Source organism: Fukomys damarensis, unplaced genomic scaffold, assembly GCF_012274545.1.
Source record: "Fukomys damarensis isolate Sample0158 unplaced genomic scaffold, DMR_v1.0_HiC HiC_scaffold_30, whole genome shotgun sequence".
In the NCBI taxonomy this organism is placed as follows: Eukaryota; Metazoa; Chordata; class Mammalia; order Rodentia; family Bathyergidae; genus Fukomys; species Fukomys damarensis.
In genome coordinates, this window is record NW_022900942.1 from 4,383,814 (window position 1) to 4,396,925 (window position 13,112).

Sequence of the window (13,112 nt, forward strand, 5' to 3'; positions counted from 1 at the left end):
GTTTTTTGAGAGGTAGGTTCTCATTGGGTAGATCAGGCTGGCTTCCAACTCATGGAGGTCCTTCTGCCTCAGCCTCTCAGAGTGCAGGGATTACAAGCCTATGCCCAGTGAGGTCAAGGACTTAATGATATGTGACACCATAGGTCCTTTAAAAAAGTGTTTTTTGAGGTAGGTTCTCATTGGGTAGATCAGGCTGGCTTCCAACTCATGGAGGTCCTTCTGCCTCAGCCTCTCAGAGTGCAGGGATTACAAGCCTATGCCCAGTGAGGTCAAGGACTTAATGATATGTGACACATAATAGGTCCTTGATAAATATGAATTAAGGAGGACTGTCACAGCCTTTTTTGCTTTTTCCTCCCCTGCTGAGGATGGAGCCCAGGACCTCACCCATGCTAGGCAAGTCCTCCACTACTGAGCTACATCCCCACTCTTTTTTATTTTGAGGCAGGGTCTCCCTAAGTCACTAAATTGCCCAGGCGGTGCTCAAACTTTCGATCCTCCTGCCTCAGCCTCCTGAATAGCTGGGATTACAGCTGTGCACCAGCCGGCGTGCCTGGCCCTTCTCAGCCACCTCCCACCACCCCTCTGATGCAGGCTTTTGAGCGCCAGTCTCGCTTCCAGACCCTAAATTTGCGGCTCCTTATCTCGGGCCCACAGCCAGGATCTCCCAAGTGCCCGCTTGCAACCCCCGTATCTGCCTGCAGGGGAGCAGCAGAGACTACGTTCCGTCCGCCTTGCGCTGTTTGGGGGCGCCCTGGAGAAAGGCACCTGGGCGCGGAGCTCACCTTCCACACCAGCAAGGCTGTCTGGCTGCCTGGGGTCGCGCACGGGTTCCCTGCGATCCATACGTCCTTTGGGGCTGGAAGGATGGGATGGGAGCTGATGAACAGCCCGGTGACCTGGAGGAGCGGAGGTGGGGTAAACCGGGGCCTCACCAGCGGGCGGGGTCTGGAAGTGAAAGGCTGGGCTCCACTCGCCCCACAGGTCTCCTTCCGGCTCCACTCTACAGCGGCCACGCACTTTGTAGGCAGAGGTGAGCTCCAGCTCCTGCATCTCCACGGGGCTCAGTGGAACGGTCTCCACTTCCGGCTCCAGCTGCAAGAGGGAACAAAGAGCCAGGCCCCAGTGCAAAGCCCAGGGTGCTTGAGCTGGTGACCAGCCGTCTGGGTGGGCCCAGGACGAAAAGGGTACAGAACACTGAAGCTTTTAGTGGCAAAGTCCTGCCAGGCACGGTGGTGCACGCCTGTGATCCAATCTACTCGGGAGGCTGAGGCAGGAGGATCCCAAGTTCCAGCCCAGCCTGTATAGTATAGCAACACACTGTCTCGGAATTTAAAAAATGAAAAGAGGGCCAGGGATTTAGCTCAGTGGTTCTGCCGCCTTCTTCGCAAGCGCAAGGACCTGAGTTCATCCCTGGTACCGCCCCCCCAAAATTCTTAAAAAATGAAAAGGGCTAAGGGGCAACTCAGTGGCTGAGAGCTTGCCTAGCATGTTACTAAGTCGCTCCACCCCCAGCACCACCCCCCAATGGTACAATCACAGGCAGACAGAATGGTAGTTAAATGTAGCAGTGGGTAGTGAGTTCTTACTCAAGGTCACAGAACAGGGAGCTGCAGGTGAGTATTTTATCCAGGCAGCCAGATTCTCACATCTGTATCAAGAGCTGCTCTGAACGGCACCAACAATCACAATGACAACAATTTTTTTTTTTTTTTTTTGGTGCTGAGGATGGAAGCCAGAGCCTGGTGCATGCTGGGAAAGTGCTCTCCACAACTCTGCTCTTTATTGCAGTGTTTTGTGTCAAAATCTGTGGCCATAGCAGTTGACAATCCCCAATGTCTCTTTTTCCCATCTTTCTTCACAAAGAGAACCCTGGAGCAGTATCTGGGAACATGGCTGACAAGAATAAAGATTACGCATCCCGGCCTCCTATGCAGTCAGATGAGGCCATGTGACTATGTTCTCAGGCAAGAGCGTAGCACAGATAATAAGACACCCAACTTCCTGGTTGTGCATTAAAGTGCATGCATGGGTCCCCCAATCCTTCTGAGATCCTCTTGTTCTGGATTTGTCTTCTACTTTCCTGCTGTGTGATCTCGGAGAAGTTGCCTAACTTCTCTGAGATTCAGCTTCCCCAAGTATAAAATGGATACCTGGTTTTTCTATTGAGACTATATTACATAGGCTGGTCTTGAATCCTGGGGTTTAAGTGATCCTCCTGCCTCAGCCTCCTGAGTAGCTGGGACTATAGTCACTATGCCCAGCTTAGCAGCTTTTATTTTATTTTATTTTTTAGCAGCATCAGACATCCAGGAGATGTTCTCTTAAATGTTCCCTCTTGTTAGTTATTATCATTTTAAAGTTAATTTAAACCATCTGAGACTTCTATTCTTTTTTTAAAAATGTTAGGGGAGGTTTACTGAATTTGTCAAAAATGCCAAGTGAACTTTGGGTCTCATTGCATGACACCTGAACCGTGAGCCCCTGGTATCCACCAGGGGAGGGTTCCATGACCCCAAAGCCTTGGGTGCCCAGGTCTATCAGTGGCACAGGGTTGCTAAAACCTGCTTGCGTTCTCTGCAGCCTTAGCACCTCTGCACACAGAGAACATCAGACGCTGCTCCAACACCGTGCACAGTTTTCTCACTGTATTGTGTAGGGAATCCCACTGAGAAAACAAATCACCAGTACATGTGCAGTGCCTATCTGATCTCCCTCCCACCGAGATGTTCAATACTGAAATGGTTGAATCTGAGGCTGTGGGACACATGGATACGGAGGACTGTAGGTTGTTGTTGTTGTTGTTGTTTGTTTGGGGTTTTTATTGACAGCACCAGGGATCAAGCACCAGGACCTTGTGCTTGCAAGGTGCCAGTGAGCTAAATTCCTGGCCCCTGTAAATTACTTAGTGAGGAAGGATAGCGTCTTGCTAAGTCATTAAGTTGCCCAGTATGATCCTCCTGCCTCAGCCTCCCTGAGTGCTGGGATAGAAAGCTTTTAGCTGGGAAAAAAATTTTACCAGATGTTCCTCCACAAAAGATACTACCTAGAATGTATAAAGAACTTAAAAAAAAATCAGACCCCCAAATTTAAAGACCCAATTCAAAACTGAGCACCTGAAATGAACAGACATTTCTCAAAGAAGTAAAAACAGCAAATAAACATATGAAAAAATGTTCCACATCACTGGTCATTCGAGAGATGCAGATGAAAACAACACTGAGATTCCACCTCACCCCACAAAGAATGGCTGCTATCAAGAAATCACACAATAAGAAATGTTGGTGGGGCTGTGGGGAGAAAGGAACCCTTCTCCATTGTTGGTGGGAGTGCAGACTAGTGCAATCACTATGGAAATCAATATGGAGATACCTCAAAGAGCTTGGACTGGAGGTTCCATTTGACCCAGCCATCCCTCTGCTGGGTATCTTTCCAAGAGAACTAAAAGAATCATATCACAGTGATGTATGTGCACCCATGTTTACAGTGGCACAGTTTGTAATAGCTAAAACTTGGAAACAACCCAATCTCCCATCAACTGGAGACTGGATAAAGAAGATGTGTTTTTTTGTTTGTTTGAGTTTTTAATGAAACAGAGTACTATTCAGCTGTGAAGAGTGAGAAACTAGAGACATTTATAGCTATATGGATGCACATTGAAGCCATACTCTTAAGTGAAATAGATAAGACACACTTGAGTAAATACCGAATAGTTTCTCTGGTGTGAGAAAGTGAAAGTGTAAATAAGGATCAAAATGTATAATAAACCAGGTGTGGTGGTGCACGCCTGTAATCCCAGCACTCGGGAGGCTGAGGCAGGAGGATCACTGTGAGTTTGAGACCAGCCTGGGCTACATAGTAAATTCCAGGTCAGTCTCAACTACATAGTGAGACCCTGTCTCAAAAAACAAAACAAAAAAACAAAAATGTATAATTGATAAAGTGAAAAAGGAATAAAAGGTCTAAAGGGGAAAGGGGAACTGGGAGGGGTAGGGGAAAGGAAAAAATGGAAACAAAGTCTTTGTAAATAGGGAGGGGTGGAGGGGGTGGAGGGAGGGCAGGGGAAGGGGGAAAAAATAAGAACCAAGATATATCACGTAAAGGTACAAGTCTCCAGTAATGAATGTCATCATACTGTAGACCCAAAATGTGCCAATAAACAATGAGTTTTAAAAAAAGAAAAGAAAACTTTTAGGGGGGCCTGCTGGGTGGGCACCTGGCCTCAGGTCCCGCCAGGATGGGTGGGGCACAGACACTTACCAGGGACCAGCTTTGCTCCGGGCACCTCTGGTAGTAGAACTGACAGGCCAGGGCCTTGGGTGGCCATCTGGGCGGCTGCCACCGCACAGTAGCCTCCAGCGGTGCATCCTCTAAGAAGTCCACGCCACCGGGTATCAGCTGGGGGGCGTCGGGCTTCACTGGGGGTGAGGGGCAGTATGCAGTGAGGGAGGGGCCCTGTGGCCTCTCACAGACCCCCCGCCTCTGCCGCCTACCTCGGGTTTCCAGGTCCACGAGGACTGGGGTCCAGAGAGGCCGGCCTCCTCGTGTCCCCCAGACCAGCAGCTGGTCTGCCTCTGTGAACTTCTTCCGAGCAATGGTCCCCCAACTCTGTCCCACAGGCACTTCCACCATCCGGGTTCTGTTGGAGTCGCTGTGGGACATTGGAGGGCGCCGAGGTGACACCCGAGAACTGACCGAGGGCTACACCCTGCTCTGTGGGACCCAAAACCTGGACCTGCTGCTTTAGAGCTGTGTGACTGGAGGAGACGACCTCTCTCAGCCTCTCTGCCTCAGCCCCTCACTCCCAAGACCGTGCCTGATGTAAGTGATGGCTCAGAGGGTGTCAGCAGACATGGAAGTGGCTCACAGGGTGCTGGGGACACAGCAAGCCAGTCGGGCTCTACTGTGCGCTACTGCTTTAGAACAGGGGCAAGGAATGGGAATGCAACAGAAATCAGAGTTCAGATTTTGAATTTTGGGACCAGGCATGGTAGTGCATGTCTGTCATCCCAGCACTCTGGGAGGCTGAGGCAGGAGAATCACAAGTGTGAGCTCAGCCTGGGCAACTTAGCAAGACCTGTCTTTAAAAAATAAATAAATAAAAAAGGCTGGGAATGTAGCTCGGTGCTAAGGTCCTGGATTCAATCCCTAGTATTGCAAAACCAATAGTTTTTGAATTTTGGGAATGGGGGTGTGGCTCAGTGGTAGAGCATTTACCTAGCATGTGTGAGCCCTGGGTTCCATCCTCCCCACTGAAAAAAACATTTTAACCTTTTTATCTCTTTCTGGGCCGGCGATACAGATTTTCACTTACAGTACAACATTCAATAAGTTACATGAGCTATTGAACACTTTATCACAAAAGTGCTTCGGTTTTTTGCAGTCCTAGGGATAGAACCCAGAACTGTTCTACCACTAAGCTCCATCCCCAGCTTTTTTTTATTTTTCATTTTAAAACAAGGTCTCATTAAGTTGCTGAGGCTGGTCTTGAACTCATGATCCTCCTGCCTCAGCCTCTGGCGGGGAGTGGGACGGAAGGCGTGTGCCACCACACCCACACATCTGTACATTTACATGAGAATTGCTCATTATGTTTCCTTCTCTCTCTTTACAAACCCATGAAACTGGTCAGCTGCTGGTATGTCTTGTACCAGGCCCTGTTCTAGAAGCTTGGGACAGAAGTATGACAAACACAGCCAAAGACCTGCTGTCTGAAGCTGGTGTCACTTCTCACGTGGGAAGGAGTCAGATATAATGGATGCTATATCAGGTGGTATCTGTGATGGAAAGGACAACCAAGCTAGGGACAGGAGGCCGAGGCAGGAAGATCCCTTGAGCCCAGGTGTTTGAGGCCAGCCTGGGAAACACAGCAAGACCCCATCTCAAAACCAAAATGAAGAGCCAGGTGTGGTGGTGCATACCTATAATTCCAGTACTCGGGAGGCTGAGGCAGGAGGATAGTGAGTTGAGGCCAGCCTGGGCTACATAGTGAGACCCTACCAAAAAAAGAAATGAAGGGAGGAAGAGAGGGAGGGAGGGAAAGAAAGAGAGACATAAAGAAGGAAAGGCTGAAAATGACAATTTTTGTTATATATATGCACCAAAAATAAGCCAGACACCATGGCACATGCCTGTAATCCCAGGACTTGGGAGGCTGAGGCAGAAGGATCACTGCCACTTCAAGGCCAGCCTGGACTACACAGAGAGACACTGTCTTGAAAATAAATGTGTTAATTAATTAATTAAAGAAGGGTTGGGGATGCAGTCCAGGGGCAGGGTTCTCGGCTAGCATGTACCTGGGTTCAATCTGCAGTACCAGAAAGGAAGGAAGAGGCCGGGCATGGTGGCACATGCCTGTTATCCCAGCACTCGGGAGGCTGAGGCAGGAGGATCACTGTGAGTTCGAGACCAGCCTGGGCTACATAGTGAGTTCCAGGTCAGTCTCAACTACATAGTGAGACCCTGTCTCAAAAAACCTAACCAAATCAAAACAAAACAAAACCCAGGAAGGAAAGAGACAGGGAGGGAAAACGGTGCCCCGGGACCCTCTGTATCTGCCACTGCCTTTGTAAATTCTGCGTTTCCCATGAGGTTCGCCATCAGGACAACCGCACGGGAGCCAGGCTTCGCTGTCCTCTCTCAGCGCGGCAATGCCAAGCCTCGGAGCATCTTTCCTGTGCTTAGGGAGGGTCAGGTGCTTGCTGAGGCCACACAGCGAGGAGGAAGCCAGCTCCCTCCTACCCGGCGAGCTCCCGCCACATGCCTGCTCCCTGCAGGGCAGAGCCAGCCCCGGGAAGCAGGACTCCACTCCCGCTGCCGTTCAGCAGGGGAATAAAGCAGGCTCAGCGAGGGCCAGTGGCCGGCCCAGGGCCACAGGCTGGGGGAGGCTTGAGAGCGCGGGGAGGCTGAAGGGAGCAGAGCCCCTTCTGAGTCCCAGAGTGGCTACTCCCGCTGCCTCCGTTCCCCCGCACGGCCCTAGTATACTCACTACTTCTGGCTTCGGAAGTGCAGGACGACGGGCTCTCCCGAGTCCCTGAGAGGCTCCCAGGAGCAGTTCAGGTCCTGCCGGGGTCCCACTCTGAAGCACTGCAGCAGCCCAGCGCTGCCTGGAGGGGGCGCGGGCGGTCAGGTCCCCACCCTCCCCTCGTCACCGCTCCGAGCTCTCAGAACATCTTTTCCTTCACTGTCTTGTGGATGCTGGGGTACCCTCGAGGGCTCTGCCCCGGCCCCACTTCGCAGAACTTGGGTCGGACTTCTCACCACTGCAGCCCGCGATCCCTGACGGCGCGCAGGGAAGGGCGCTGGGCACCCCCACTCGGCTCTGCGCGGACCTTCTCCCCTTCCCGCCGCCAGCCACATCCTGTTGTCACCCAGGGCTCCCACCCCATCCCCCGCACCCCGGCCGCTCCCTCTCATTCTGTAGCCCTGGGCGGGCAGAGACCCCGGGACCCTGGCCCCAGCCCGCGCCCACTCACCCTGGGCGCAAGTCCGGGGGAGCAGCACCACCACCAGCCACAGCAGCGACAGTGGCCGGAGGGAGGCAGCCAGCGCACCCCTCATGGCTCCTGGGGACCCCAGGCCTCGCAGCCCAAGGCGGGGACAGGAAGCTGGGCCACCCTCGCTGCTGCCCCCGCGCGTCCCCGCCTCTCCCTAGCGGAAAGTCCCGAGCGCAGCGGAGGGGGGCACGGCGCAGAGCTCCCCAAAACCTGTCCCGCCCCAGCAGTAACACACGCTACTGGAGTCCTCGTAGATTTTATTATCCGGGCAGGAAAGGATCGTGCACCGTCCATGACGTCCTCACCACGGGGACCCACCACCAGTAGGAGGACAGGGGAGGGGCTGCTACCAGAGAAGAGGGGCAGCTGGTTTGCACTGGGGCTAGGGACAAGGGCTCAGAGGGCCCACTTTGGGTGCAGTGGGGACCAGGGAGAAGCAGGGGTCTGAGAGGGCCAGGTGGAGAGGGCAGGGTCTCCGTGGGCTCAGTGGGGTGCAGCTGGCTCGAGGCACAGTGCAGGGGGTCTGAGGTCAGGGCTGGTTGTGTGGTGACCCGAGCCACTGCCCATGCCTCTGGGTCCTGCAGATACACGAAGATACAGGTTGGAAAGACAGGCCTGGGGACAGAGGCTGAGGGTGGCGATGCTGGGACAGCACTGCCAGTGTCTCCGGCTGGGCAGCCTTGGCCTAACAGAGGCTACTGATCTCACTCTTGCTGCAGCCCCACTTGCAGCAGGTGCTGGAGAGCCCAGCCAGGACGTCCCGGCTGCCACGCAGAGCCCCGGGGGTGCCTTGCCAGCTGGGTCGGCCACCATAGAAGGCCTGGGCGGACTTGGCCAGGGCCAGCCACTCACTGGAGTCCACAGCATCATCTAGCTCTCCCGCCAGGCTGTCTCCATTGCTGTCCACATCTTCGAAGGCATCTGCTGTAAAGGAGGAGGAGAGTCAGGGCTCAGGCTCAGCTGCTGCCATCCCCAGCTCCTGGCTGACCACCTGGCCAAATTTGTAATTCAAGGTTATGATTGCGGGCAGTCCTGAGTTTAAATACTGGCTCTGCCGTTACTCAACTTTACTAAGCTTGACTTTCCTGTCATTTATTTCCCCTACTCTTTATTTATTGAGGATCCCATAGTTGAAAGCACATATTTGGGCACTAGCCTGTCTATAATTGTGAGCAAGTAGACTTGAGCCTCAGTTTCTTTCAGAGTGGGGACAATAATAATTCCTATTTCCTTGAATTTTATAAGGACCAGAGGACTGAATACCAATTCTAAAAATCTATAACAAGCTCAGGCACACAACAAGCAAAAAAAAGCATAAAATTTACTGATCAATCATTGATATATATTGAGCTGTTATCAAGTGCCAGGCACTGTTTTAACTGTCTTGGGGTGAATTCCTTTATTCCTAGCAGTGACAGCCACATCAGGTGGGTGCTGTTATTATCACCCCCACTTTCCAGAGGAGATCACTGAAGGATGACTCAGGAATTTGTAAGAATACACAGCTATTAAGGTGTGGGGCTACTATTTTTTTTTTTTTTAAACAGGATCTTGTGCTGTAGTTCAGACCAGCCTCAAATTCTTGGCAATCCTCCTGCGTCGGCCTCCTGAGTACTGGGATTATGGTGTGGGCCACCATGTCTAGCTACAGGGCCACTATTTGAACTCAGGCAATGCATTTTCCGGCTCTGTGCTCATGTCCATCCCTCCATCCCTCATCATCATCATCCGTCCACCCACCCTCATCCTCATCCTAATGAACGTCTGTCCCTTCGCAGGCCCACAAGCTGCCTGCATGCTCTCCTGCTTGGCCCTCCTGCTGGAGCCCACCCCAAGCCTGTGCCCTACCTTTTCCAACCTAACCATTTTACTAAGCAGGCAAGGTCACAGTGGAGCGGCCCAGTAGGGAGAGAGAGGTGCTGAGCAGGGGTGGCCCCTAAGTAGCAAAGTCCATACCCTCCCAGCCCGGGGACTTGGAAGCCGCCTCAGCTCCGCTGGCGCCAGTTGGGCCCCGGGCACTGGGAAGTGGATGACAGATGGATGCACAGACACAGACGGATGGGAGGATGGAAGGTTGGATGGACCAGCAGGCGGATGGGTGGCCTCCGTGGTCCCCACGCCTCCGGCCCGCGCTCACCCGCGGCCTCGTGCGCCAAGGAGTCCATGCGTCTCCACCGCGAGCCCCCGCAGGTGAAGATGACAGCGCGGATGAACTCGCGTCCGCACAGCTTCACCCCATAGGCGGTGGCCCGGGCCTGGGCCCCGGGAACCCGCATCACCAGGAGCAGGAGCAGCAGCAGGAGCAGCGCACGCCGGGCCATCGCTCACGAGGACGCGGGATGAAGGGGCGCAGCGCCTCGCCGAGCGGCCCATTTATGCGCCCCAGGGAGCGGGGGAAGTCGTTATCTCCCCGCACCAGCCCGACCTTTCCATCTCCAGCCGGCGATAACCTTTGCCAGGGCCAGGGTGATGCCGCGTGGCCCCATCAGCTTGACAGACGGATGTAGAAAGCTCTCCGTGTGCTCTGGGGAAAGCAGGCAGGCGAGCCAGCAGGCGCAGTGACAGGGCACAAACAGGGCCTGCAGGGCTGGGACGCCTGCACCTTACAAAATCATTAACAGGGGCAGGGGCGCCCCTCAGTGGCAACCGCGGGCCTGGCCTGAGGGAGGCTCTGAGTTCCATCCCCAGCCCCACTATCAGTCAGTCATATGGTGGCCAACACTTGTCATCCCCGCTACTGGGGAAGCTGAGGCAGGAGGATGTCGAGGTTGAGGCCAGCCCGGGCAACTTAGTGTCATAAAATAAAAAATGAAAAGGTCTGGGGTGTCGCTGAGCGGTAGAGTGCTTGCCTAGCTAACAAAAGGCCCTGGGCTCCATCTGCAGGACTACAAAACTAATAAACAGCGACAATAGGGAATGTTTCCCAGACAGACCTGGGACCCAGCAGCGCTGCAGTGTTTCGTAACTATGTTGTGTTTCCAACTCTTCCAACAACCTGTACCAGTGCTCTCAAACTGGAACCTTAGAAGAGTCTGGAGGGCAGATCACACAGTCCAGCTGATGTTCAAATGTCTAGTGGAAAATACACAAAACATAAAATTTACAATCTTGTTTTGTTTTGTTTTTTTGAAGCAGGACCGCACTATGTAGTCCAGGCTGGCCTCAAACTCGCGGCAATCTTCCTGCTTCAGCCTCCCGAGTGCTGGGATGGTGGACATGTAGACATGTACCAACCACACCCAAACCTAGCACCTTTGCTTTTTTACTCCCCCCGCTCAAGGAGCACTGGGCTACCTACCCAACCCTATTTGTTTATTTTATTTTGGGGTCTCACTATGTAGCACAGGTTGGCCTTGAACTCATGATTTTCCTGCCTCAGGATCCCAACAAACAATAAAAGCCCCATGATTCTGAGAGAAGTCAGACTCCACAGGCCACATGCTGTGTGATTCCATTTTATTGAGTGATTGATTGATTGATTGTTACCAGAGATCGAACTCAGGACCTTGTGTGTGCGAGGCAGGCGGCAGCATGACTGAGCTAAATCCCCGGCCCTGGGTGATCCCATTTATACAAAGCGCCTACAGGCGGATCTACAGAGACAGGAAGACAACTTGTGGTTTCTAGGGCTGAGAAGAGGGACCAGGGTGAAGGTTGCACACGGGCCTGGTGCCAATGATGACAGTTTGAGAACCAGCAGAGGTGTCCCTTGCAGGGTGTCGGGAGCACACATGCTCTACGCCTGTGGCTTTGCAGCTGGGAGTGCAGCTGAGCAACACTGCATGTGGCCTACACAGACTGATCACCACCACCCCACCACAAAAGACCATCACTGGATGTGAGGTAAAGTTCACCTCAGTTCAAAATCCAACAACAGGATGAGCTCTGATGCTGGGCAGCTGGAAGTTTGGAGCCCAGCTCTGACCTGGCCCCGCTGTGCAAGCCTGCGAGGTTGTTCAACCTCTCTGTGCCTTGGCTTCCTTGTCCATATAACGGGAAGATCAGCTGAGTGCCTCAGGCCTGGCAGGGCGGGAATCCAGTGCTGCCTCTGCAGGCCATGCTCCCTGTGGGGAGAGCCCTGCTGCCCTTTGCCTTTTCCTCCCATGTGCACTCCTGATCCCAGCTCCGGAAGGCCAGGTGCGGCTGACTGTGCCATTTCTAAAGGGCCGATGACTCATTCGCCCTCACCTCTGCCTCTTCTCTGGTGACTCCTCTGGGCACAGCCATCTGCCCTTTCTCTGTGTCACTGATGCTGGGCCTAGGGACAGAAGAAGAAATGCAGATATTTGCTGCCTGCTTTGTCTGTGACACAGAACCTAGAGTCTTTCTGCTATTTTTTTTTCAGTGCTGAGGATGGAACCCTGGGCCTAACATACATTAAGCAAAGTCTCTTTCCAAATAGCCTAACTTCCCCTGGCATGGTGGCTCATGCTGGCACATTCCTGTGATTCCAGCACTCCAGAGGTTGAGGCAGGAGGACCACTGAAAGTTCAAGGCCAGCCTGAATGACAGTGCAAGACCCTGTCTCAAAAACCAGAACAAAATAAAACAATAACCGAACCTAGTGCACCCCCAGCTGCAGAAGGCTTTGTTGTTGTTCTTTGAGACAGGGTCTCTATTCTCGTTCAGGCTGGCCTTGAACTCACTGGGTAGCTCAGGCTGGCCTTGAGTCTTTCACAATGGTCCTGCCTCAGCCTCCCCCTATGCTGGGATTATATGCGTGTGCCACCAGGTGTAGTGTTTTTTTTGTTTTGTTTTTTGGTAGTACAGGGGTGTGAACCCAGGGCCTTTGCACTGAGCTACATCCTCAGCCCTTTTCAAAATTGATTTTTAAATTTTGAGAGAGGGTATTGCTAAGAACTAAACTGACCAGGCTGGGCTCAAACTCACGATCCCCCTGCCTCAGCTTCCAAAGTGCTGGGATTCACAGATGTGCTCCATCATGCCCAGCTCCCAGAAGCCTCTTTGGTGGCTCACTTAGAATCAGACCCAGGGGTCTGACCTAGCATGATTAGAATCTTGTGGCTGTGGGTAGTGTTCGGCACCTCTCTGATCACATCGGGAAGATGGAAGAAACAAATGCTTCACAGGGCTGCAGTGGACCCTGGTGAAATTATGGGAAGTACCTAGCACCCTGCTCAGCACCCAGGAACTTTCATGGCTTCCATGGTGACCTGCAATCTAAATCCTGAACTACAAACTGTGATCTTGTTAGGGCAGAATGTTTGCAGATGTATTAAGTCCTGTAAAATTAGATCATCCTGGATTATAGGGGGGGGCATAAATCCAATGACAAGTATCTATAAGAGGTTAATAGAGGCTGGGGTTGGGTGTGGCAATGCTCACCTGTAATTCCAGCACTAGGGAGGCTGAGGCAGGACAATCACTATGAGTGTGAGACCAGCCTGGGCTGCATTGTGAGTTCAAGGCTAACCTGGCTCAAAACATAAATAAATAAAAATTTTAAAAAGAGAGGGGCTGGGGCCAAGGATTTAGCTCAGTGGTGCAGCTGCCTGCCTCGAAAGTGCAAGGTTCTGAGTTCGATCCCCGGTACAAAAAAAAAAAAAAAAGAGAGAGAGAGGGGAGCTGGGATGTACATTAGGGGTAGCTTTTGCC

At 52.7% G+C, this 13,112-nt stretch overlaps 2 protein-coding genes across 8 annotated transcripts in view; both read right to left on the reverse strand.

Moving 5' to 3' along the window:
- Positions 1 to 7,618, reverse strand: part of Il27ra (interleukin 27 receptor subunit alpha) — a 14,484-nt gene extending 6,866 nt beyond the window's left edge. The window contains exons 1-6 of the mRNA XM_010613469.2: positions 7,476 to 7,618; positions 6,989 to 7,106; positions 4,494 to 4,651; positions 4,261 to 4,418; positions 936 to 1,095; positions 786 to 859 (exon numbers count right to left, since the gene is read on the reverse strand). Coding sequence (XP_010611771.1) covers positions 786 to 859; positions 936 to 1,095; positions 4,261 to 4,418; positions 4,494 to 4,651; positions 6,989 to 7,106; positions 7,476 to 7,560 — 753 coding nt within the window. The 5' untranslated portion in view covers positions 7,561 to 7,618. The remainder of the gene's footprint in view (positions 1 to 785; positions 860 to 935; positions 1,096 to 4,260; positions 4,419 to 4,493; positions 4,652 to 6,988; positions 7,107 to 7,475) is intronic.
- Positions 7,619 to 7,743: 125 nt separating this feature from the next.
- Positions 7,744 to 13,112, reverse strand: part of Rln3 (relaxin 3) — an 11,631-nt gene continuing 6,262 nt past the window's right edge. For 3 of the 7 annotated variants that reach the window (XM_010613416.3, XM_010613417.2, XM_010613418.2), the window contains exons 2-5: positions 11,685 to 11,754; positions 10,430 to 10,568; positions 9,634 to 10,020; positions 7,744 to 8,420 (exon numbers count right to left, since the gene is read on the reverse strand). In XM_010613416.3, the coding sequence (XP_010611718.1) occupies positions 8,182 to 8,420; positions 9,634 to 9,817 (423 nt within the window). In that variant the 5' untranslated portion in view covers positions 9,818 to 10,020; positions 10,430 to 10,568; positions 11,685 to 11,754 and the 3' untranslated portion in view covers positions 7,744 to 8,181. The remainder of the gene's footprint in view (positions 8,421 to 9,633; positions 10,021 to 10,429; positions 10,569 to 11,684; positions 11,755 to 13,112) is intronic. The other 4 variants (XM_010613420.3, XM_010613419.2, XR_002025016.2 and 1 more) reach the window with 4 other exon arrangements.